General features: G+C 46.0%; 1 protein-coding gene across 1 annotated transcript; it reads right to left on the reverse strand.

Annotated features, from left to right (window-relative positions):
* LOC8061893 (protein trichome birefringence-like 33) lies at positions 291–2,345 on the reverse strand. Its single transcript, XM_002440891.2, has 4 exons — positions 1,855–2,345; positions 1,149–1,782; positions 872–1,036; positions 291–782 (listed from the first exon to the last, which is right to left on the reverse strand). The coding sequence occupies exons 1-4, from the start codon at positions 2,084–2,086 to the stop codon at positions 437–439; spliced, it is 1,377 nt and encodes a 458-aa protein (XP_002440936.1). The 5' UTR covers positions 2,087–2,345; the 3' UTR covers positions 291–436.

A 9,608-nucleotide genomic window follows, 5' to 3' on the forward strand; every position in this document is an offset into this window, starting at 1 on the left:
GTTTGTTAGCCTAGAGCAAAAGTACCCGGAAGCTAGGATGCAAAAGAGACCACTGTATCATCACTTACCACAACCATGCTATCATCATTAATTATCATCACCATATAATAAGCGATCACCAAGGATTATATTTGCATGCACACTTCCATTGAAACTATATTTTTCTTGGTCATGAGTTAACATTAAGAATGCAAGTTGATTCATCTATATCGTTAGATCAGCCCAAAACTCATTTGATTCGAAATTTGAAGGAGAAAAGATTGATGTCCGTGTGTCTCTGTACCAACATCTCATGGACTTTTGTTTTGCACTATGTATGTAACAAAACTAAGACCTCGTTCGGTTATCACCGATCCTGCCCTGTCCCGTCATTTCTTCAGTATTTTGAATAGCACTACCTGGCCTAACTAGGTTGGGAATATGGTACGAACGACGCCTAAGGGTAGAAGAGCTTGGAGTAGAGGAGCTCGTTCCACGTGTCCTGGAGGCCCGGGAGGCACCAGTGGACGCAGTCGGCGTACGTCTTGGGGTCCGCCAGCTGCGCCGCCGTGGGTTGGCTCCACTGCTTCTTGTAGATGGAGGTGTGCGCGTCCTTGCGGTACATGGACATCTGCGTGATGTTGAGGAACGTGAGCGGCACGTCGGCGCCGTCGCCGTCCAGGATCTCCCGGATCACCTGCATCACGCTCCGGCGGCCGTCCGAGCCCCAGTACCCGCGGTCCTCGATCATCGTCGTCTCGTTGTAGCAGTTGCCGCCCGGCGCGTCGCCCCAGTCCTGACTCCTGCACGCAGACGCATGTAGGCAGCTGACGCTATAAATCATGTCGGAATATATAAACCTGCAGCTAGCCATGGCCAGGTAATTAATTACTTCTGGTGCGTGGGTGACATGCTGGTGAAGAAGACCCTGGTGCTGTTGAAGTCCATGTTGTCCCTGACCCACTGCAGCATGTCCCGGAACGCCATGCCGTACGCTTCCTCCGTCGACACCCACTCCCACGCCGTCTCCTTGCCGGCGTCCTCCCACGGCCCGTTCCTTTGATTGATTTGTTTCAATTTCCCGATCGAATCGCACAAATAATTATCAAAGATTGAGAAGAAGAATAATCCACTGCAAATGTGTACTAGCTTGCGTACGTGCCGCGTACAATATCCTGAAGCGCAGGCCGGTGCACCACCACAGGTAGGTGTTGAAGACGATGACGTGGACGCCCTCCCAGTGGCGGCCATGGTAGCCGATGGAACCGCGCCGCACCATGCGCTCGGAGATCCGGTGGACGGCGGCGTTGTCGGAGTTGGACTCCAGCAGGAACGGCGCCCAGTAGAACTCCACCGTCGCGTTGTACTCCCTGGCGGTGAACACGGTGTGCTGCTGGTCCGCCGACATCTCGAACGACGACCTGGCGCCGGCGCCGGCGTCGGGGATGGCGGACTGCAGCAGGCACACCATGGACGCGAACTGGCCACGCCCCAGCGAGTCGCCCACGTACAGCATCCGCTTGTCGCGCAGCGCCTCCAGCATCCGGACGGCGTCGAACGCCGGCAGCGTGCAGTCGTCCGGCTGCCACCGCCACCGCTGGTACGCCGTGTCCGGCCGCCCCCGCGCCTGGCAGGTCAGCTGCGGATGGATGTAGGGACACGCCTCCTCGCGGTACAGCGGGTGCTCGGCGTCGTCACGCACCCAGGTTCCCGAGAACACGTCGCACTCCTCGTCCTCGTCCTCGTCGTTCAGCGCGAACGCAAGCCTCCCCTTCCACTTCCTCTTCGTCGTCGCGGCAACCTCTGATGATCATGTGATCTCGGATTGTTATTACGAATGACTTCAGTTTTACCAGTGGATTTGCTGAATTTTACCGGAGGGTGGTGGTGCTGTCGATTGCTCGTGCTCAAAAATGTTGGTGCTGTAGGTGTTGGCGATGAGGCGTGATGCTTCCTCGCCATGGCGAGCGAGGAGCTCCTTGAGGTCCTCGCCGTAGAGGAAGGAGAAGCAAAGTAGGCAGAGCGCCAATGCCAATAGCAATGGCGAAGAGCGCGCCTTCTTTGCAATTGAAGAAACGGTGGATGAAGAGCTGAGTGGTGCCTTCATCTCTGATCAAGTGATCTCTTTGGTTGCAAGCTTGAGCATTATGCCTGGGGCAAAGATTCTCGTAGGATAGGATTATATATATAAAAGCCGGATTAGTTGCCAACACAGTGGTCTTACAGGTTGTCTTGTCGTTGTCTGAAGAGAGTAATATGAAATTTGGAGCGGCTGCACCAATAAACAAACGGTGTGTGCAGGACGGCTTCGTTGGAACTGTCAAATTCTGGCAACTGGCAGCTTAGGAACATCTGAGAGGTTCTAAATTCCTTCACTTCACCATCTAACTAACCATTGGGATAAGGAAATGCGATTTGTGTAGACATGGTCACATGTGGGCATCAACTCGAATATGTTGGCCTGTTTCGTCAGTGATCCAGCTGAATCTGTACCTACGTACTAGCTTCCATGCATGTCCAAATAAAATGTCTGATGAATGAATGGTACGATCAGTACGTAGTTCATTCAAATCTAAGCAACCAATCCAGGTATTCTCAAAACTACTTATTTCTTATCAGCTAATTGCGCTGTGGAAAACCGAATGAAGTAATTTTCAAACATCTTTGTGATTCATTCACGTATAAGAGAGTGGATTCTGTATTGATGCATCCAAATGCTAGAAAAAGAAACATATAAAAAATCAAGAGTATAAAAGCCCATTTATCTGCACTAAAACCCATATTACCATTCTACTAGCTCATACCAAAATGCTTGTTGAACAAGTGTAGTTGGTGATTCAAAAGATGGTAACATCAATAAAAATATTTTTTTTCTTGGATTCCAAGTTAAGGGAGCTGGAAACAGCTGCATCCATCACATAATTCCGTTCCCAAGTGACATTGTAACAGACCATCAGATTCAGATGGGGGCCATGCCAGAATGGTTGTTATGCGATTTTGGTTGAAGCCAAGGCATCGTGGTAATTGATGTATGTAATTTCCTGACCATTAGCTTCAAGAATCAAGATCCCCCCCCCCCCCACCGACCCCCCTGTGACACTTGAAGGATACACAAGTTAGTTAGGGGAGGACCTGGCTTTGATCGAGTGACTGATTGTCCGTTGACGTGAGTTATATAGGTTAATTAATTGCATTGTATGTTCAAGGCTGGCTGAACACATCTAACCACATTGTATAATGGAGAACAATATGATCACAAGTGGGGATCGTGTAGTGAAGAGACCCACTTCTGGGGGTCTATAAGACCAAATTGTGTACAATTATCTATTTCTCTATTATATTATAAGGACTCATTTTGGTGCCCTGCAGGGTGCATGCAGCCACACAGGCTAACACAAAAATACTTTGAAAATTTATGCAAGGCAGGGGATCCGTGTCTACTAGAGTCCCAACGATGCTCCACTAGCGCTTCTACATAGTTCAGATGATCAACATTAACTAATTACTAGGAGGATTCCCCGCGCGTTGTTGTGGGTATGAAAAGGGAATATAAATTTGGCTTCACTGTAGTCTATTATGTCATCTATATATAGTTTTAGTAGTCAGTTTCAAAAAAGGAAGAGAGATCACGTGAGAGAATAATTGCTAGCAGTATAAATACATGGTCATGTGTAGGTAGCTGCATCCACTACTGTGGGCTAATTACATACAGCAGCAGAAGAAGTGGATGATGATGTGGCGTAAGGAGGTGCAAGAGAATTAGCTTAGTGGAGTTTGTCTTTATAGGATACATAGATAATAGATAACGAGAGCTTATATTAGCAAATAAGCACCAAAATGGATCGATTCAAAGAATTTCAACCTAGTGACCACAAGATAGAGCATGAATTTTTACGATTAATAAACCACATTTTAGGATTTTTAATTGCATTAGTTTTTTATGTAAAAGTTTTCGGATAATTTTTTAAAGGAAAAATTGTGTTCTTGCTCCTGTCTAGTAGTCCAATTGTGATTTTGTCCTTGTTTGTTTAACTTTATGATTTTGCTTTTGTTATTTCGAAACGAATCATCCGTTTGCCCCTGCTTTGCACATCCGTTAAATTGACTCGAATAAATAAATTAAAATAGATCAAAAACCCAAAACGTAAAGGTGAAAAAGGCCAAATTGCCCCTTATCTTCATCCTCTTGGCTCTTGCTCATCCAACCAGAGGCAGAAGCAGAACCATGGGCAGAGGCGTCGGCATTGCAGCACGCGGCGCGGCGCGGAGGCGGGCCTGGGCCGCAGGGCGCGGCCGTAGCAGGTCCCAACTCCCAACTGCGGGGCGGAGGCGGATCCCGGCCACGGTGCTCGGTCGCAGGTGGCGCCGCGCCCGGCCACGGCACTTGGCGCATCCAGCGACAGAGTCTGGCGGCGGCAGCGTTGGCAGCGCGCGGGGAGCGGGCGGCGACGAAGCACAGGCCATTGGGTGTCGGCCCACGACGCACAGGGCGTTTGCAGACGTGGGGCGGTGGCGGGGCGCGGTCGTCGGCAGCCCATCGCTGCAGTACGACGCATACGACTCCTGGAGATCGACATGCTGCTCTCCTTGTTTTTTTCTTCAGTGCACATCCTCACTAGACCACATGTGCTTGCTGGCATGGCTAGCAGCTTTCTCATTATGGTGCTGCTGGTAATGTTCGTGCACCTGCCATCGTCGTCATCATCGAGGCTCTCTCCAGTTCCAATCTTCTTGACTGCTTGGTGGAGTGGAGTCCATGTTGCTGTGTTGCACGAAGGAGATATGCTTGGCTGAATCATTTAAGAAGGATTCTCTCTTCTTGGCATTGGTGTTGGGGTGATCTCTGAACGTCGATGGATTAAATCTGATTTGCAATAATTGCAATTTGTGCCAAAATTTTGGCCAAATCTAACCATTTTTTTGTTATAATACAATATAAATGTCTTATTTAAAGGGTAAAATCACAAATAGCTTTATAAACAGGGGCAAAATCGCATGGGTATATTTGTTCTTTTGTATAAAAGTTAACAAGATGACAGAATAGGGGTAAAGGGGTGTTTCGTTGTGAAAAAGCAGGGGTAAATTCACAAAATTAAAAAACAGATGCAAAACCACAATTTCAATATAAAACAAGGGTAAAAACGCAATACCTTCTTTTTAAAAAGTTTATGTAACACCCTAGATGTTAAGCGAGGTCATTACGTATACATAACATAAGTATCATCCTATTCCTTGCATCATTAAGCATCATATGTTTCACATCAATGAATGAACACATGGAAGTAATGAACTTAAAAATGACCCTGATAATTTAACTCTATGTCAAGCTTGCATGAGTGAACTAAATAACCTAGAATATGTGATGTTTGAGTCTGAAAAGACAACAAACAACTTTTGTCTAAACCTCTTATGCTTATGATCAAAGGTCATTGAAGAAAATTACACTAAAACTATAAACTCCTATAATTAGCTGAGGACATGTTAAGGTGATAATTAAATCATTTTTGTTAAAACACTTTGAGTTTTATCAGAATAACAAATCATGTTCAAACTATGCATTTTGGCATAGCACAAACCTTTGATGTCAAACTGTTGTCTAAAAGAATTATTTATTGATTCCAATGATGAATTAAATATTGAAAACCCTAAAGGGCTTATTTTTTCTATATGTTCAAAGTTGCTGACAATGTAGTTTTGGCATCCTCCGTTCTCTAGTTTTCATCCCAAACATCAATACCCAATTTTTTATAATTTGACCTTTTTTAAAAAAATACATTTGCCCCCCTTGGAAATTTAAACCGAATTATGGACTCCGGGGGGTCAGCGCCAGGCGTCGTGGCTCCGAGAGCAGATGTCTCGACGCCTAAGATCTTGGCTCCGACCTCGGAGCCACAGATCTGGGCGCCGACCTCGGAGCCACAGATCTGGGCACCGAGCTAGGAAACATATATCGCTTGTTCCCTTTTCTCTGTCTCTTGTGTTGTGCTCAGCGATGATGAGCTCAGCGACCCTAAACTCCAGGTTGCAGGAACAAGGCGACATCGTCCGCCTTGCAAGTACACTCCAGATACAAGCGCTCTTGGCCACAAGGGAAAGTGCCTAACCTAGCTGCTTATTTTTTGATTTTCTAGAGACTTTCAAATTATGAATTTCCTTTCTATGGACTATTGTATAATATTATATGCATATGGACTATGGATTGTTCGGACATTGCTGGACATGTTCCGTTGAATGAATGGACTATGGTACTATTGTATCCTCTTTTGATGTGGTATTTGGTTGAATAAATATTAATATCATATTGTGTTATCAACCTATAGTTGTGGATGGTCCTAAAACAGAGAAAACTATAGCGATTTTTTTCCGTGAATTATTTATAAAAGGATACAACCAACTACGTGTGTAGTCCAATCTAGCCTTTTTAGACATGTAAAGTAGCCTTTTCAGTTACAAGGACGAGTACGATGATGAAAGCAGCGATTTATCATGTCAAATGTACAGTGCACCCATAGCATGTAGCCTTTTCACTGACCTATCTTATCATCCACATGTGGGGTTTTCTGAAAACAAATCTAGGGTCTCTAGTGTCCTTTGGAATAGGCTTTTCAGCATTATTTGAGCCACCATACAACACCTACTAAGTCTTGGGCTGCTTATATATGCGCAGTGTTGGTACCCACTTCATACAAGAACTTAGTTCAGTTGGAGTAGAAATGTCTAGGGGTCATCTAAAGGAAAGGGAGGGAAAGGGGGGGGTGAAGAGAACTCCCTTTTTGTGGGAGGGTTGAAAGCCCAAGTTTGGTTTTGGTAATTAATGACACCAAGTTGCTAATGTCTTGTGTTTAAGTGATTTGAGTTAGGCATAGCAACACATGTGATGAAGTTGCATGGTGGCATGGAAAGGTGGCCACATGATCACAAAGGGATGAAGCATGAAGTGGAGATCATGGTGATAGACGAGGAGTAAAGTGATCAAGGCAAAGGTATAAACATAGGGTTTTACTTTTGCCGGTCTAAGTTAAGTAGAGAAGTGATTGACCGGATTTAGGATAGCTAGCCAACTATCAAGAGGGGAAATCACGGTCATCTCTCGAATCAAGTGCTACTAGGTCCATATCTTGAGCATATGCATTAGGATCTTGTAAAGTGCTAACTTAACTCCTTTGATGAAAATATTTGTGAAAAGCTAACACACATGCACTTTGGTGGTGGACACTTGTTGGTGTTAGCACATTGTCAAAGGAGGTGGAGTTCCAAGGGTCGAGAGGGGTTTGGGTTCCCCTCTCCCTTCGGCGCTTTTGAGAAAATGAAAGGCATATTTTCTATTGCGCCGATAGAATTCTTCGGGAAGTCGCGGGAGTGTTTCTCACTCACCGGACGCAATGCGTAGAGGCACCGGACGCTGGCCCTTAGGGTCTGGTGTACTGTAGAGTTTGGCCAGAGCCAGCAGAGTGCACCGGACGCTCTGCACCAGACGGAGGGGATCTGCTGTTCGCGCGTTCGGTGCTTGTTGGAATTTGAGAGCGAGTTTGCGAGGTTTTCTCACAGGGCACCGGACGCACCGGAGTGAGTCCGGTGCTCGACGTCCGGTGTTAGTGCGGTTTGCTGACCTCTCTGCGCATGAGTCCGGTGAGCACCGGATGTGTCTGGTGCTCCGAGTCTGGTGAGATCTAAGTTTGACAAACTCTCTGCGTACGAGATCGGTGAGTACTAGACGCGTCCGGTGCTCACTTGGTCACGTCCGGTGGTCTGCAGGTAAACGTTAGAGATTGACGTGCGAGATTCAAAGGTGGACATGTGGCTAACTCTAGAGCACCGGACGCAGGGGGTCGAGCGTCCGGTGCCCCCGATTTCAGCCCAGTGATAGAGCCAACGGCTCTATCTCTTTGGGGGGCTTATAAATAGGAAGTGGCCTGCTTTGGGAGGCTCTCTCTTGCACATTTGATTACTTGAGGCATACATTGAGCTAGAGAAAACTCCCTCCACACATCTCCTTACTTGATTGCTAATCTTAGTGAGATTGAGTGAGATCCAAGTGCATTGCATTGAGAGCTGCATCTAGTGGCACTTGATCTTTGAGTTTGCTGTGGATTTCTTGTTACTCTTGGGTGTTTCTCGACGCCCTAGATGGCTTGGAGCAGCGGTGATGTTGAGCTCGTGATAGGAGATTGTTTCGAGCCTCACCAAGTGATTTGTGAGGGGTTCTTGAGCTTTCCCTGCAGGAGATCGCAATTGGCAACTCTAGTGGATTGCTCATGGCTTGGAGGATCCCCATCTTGTGAGTGGATGTGTGGCACCCGCTGAGGGTTTGGCTTTGGATTGCTAATTAGCTTGTGATCCATCAAGTGGGTGTATCGCCACAACGAGGACTAGCTTGCCGGGAAGCAAGTGAACCTCGGTAAAAAATCTTGTGTTATCTCTTGCTGAGGTCTCTCTTGTGATTGTGTATGTGATTGATTGGATACATCTCATCTCTACAACGTCGGTATAACAATCACTCTCCACTCCTTTACTTACTTGTATACCTTGCTAGTTGTTTAGCTTGTTTAGTATTTCTTGTTTAGGAGTGTAGCTAGCCTTCTCTTGTTGTTGTGCTTTAGTGTTTAGCCTTACACTAGTTTGTATAGGTGGCTCGCATAGCTTAGTTGAGCTAGTGCTAGGGAATTGCTTTGCCATTTGTTTTACTAACTCACTTGCTTAGTGAAGTTTGTAGAAATTTTAAATAGGCTATTCACCCCCTCTAGCCATTTGGACCTTTCAAGGGTCCTCTTGGCCTTGAAGACTTTGAGGAAGCACTTTATGATAAGTTCCCCGTTGAGAGCAAACATGATTTCACCAAAGAGGCACCACTTAGAGAGTACGATGACCGGAAAAAAGAGTGGCCAAAATGCATGCATGGTGAGGATTGCTTGGTGCAGATGTTCACCGAGGGGATAGATGGAGGTCGTCGTTTCTTCAAATGCTCGCGAGAAAGGTTAATTCATATTACTATTTCTTGCTTCAATATGTTACCCTTTTATACTACAACTTATACGACATATTTATTGCAGTCATCCTTGTTCGAAGAAAATTGTGGGTTCACCAGGTAGGTAGGAGACCTATTCATCTGCATGTGGAGTACATCTACTACCTATAGGACTGTATCTTCAATTTCGAAAGGGAAGTTAGCAGTGGTTACAAGGACGATGAAGATGATGATAACAACAATGCTGCTAGTTCACAAGACACACTTTTCAATGATCCATACTGCACTTGCCCTAATCACAAGAACAAGGGCCCTCCTCCACCACCACCGCCACCACCACCACCAACAATGGGAGAGTATTGTGGAGAAGGCGCAACACAATTTGCTATGTGGCCACACTACTAGGTCAATCCAAACTCATTCAATGGTCCCAAAGTTTGTTGTTTGGTTAAATTACCTAAGGCATGTGTGGATTAGTCGAAAGAACTATGTACCCTTGTTTGGTACATGTTCTCACATGCCATTTCCTATGCTTGTTGTTGACTTCAATTACCTAAGGCATGCTAGGTATAGTCCACAACCTCTATACCCTAGTTTGGTACATGTTTTGACATGCCATTTGATGTGTTGTGTGGTGTGAATTATGTAGTCCGCTAGTTCGTTA

Source organism: Sorghum bicolor, chromosome 9, assembly GCF_000003195.3.
Source record: "Sorghum bicolor cultivar BTx623 chromosome 9, Sorghum_bicolor_NCBIv3, whole genome shotgun sequence".
In the NCBI taxonomy this organism is placed as follows: domain Eukaryota; kingdom Viridiplantae; phylum Streptophyta; class Magnoliopsida; order Poales; family Poaceae; genus Sorghum; species Sorghum bicolor.

Bases quoted from the DNA above. Each gene is read 5' to 3' on its own strand.
- LOC8061893 (XM_002440891.2), bottom strand. From the start codon at position 2,086: ATGAAGGCACCACTCAGCTCTTCATCCACCGTTTCTTCAATTGCAAAG. The intron at 1,037-1,148 runs GTACGCGGCACG...AATCAATCAAAG, and splicing joins GGCCTGCGCTTCAGGATATT to GAACGGGCCGTGGGAGGACG. The intron at 783-871 runs GTAATTAATTAC...GTCTGCGTGCAG, and splicing joins ATGTCACCCACGCACCAGAA to GAGTCAGGACTGGGGCGACG.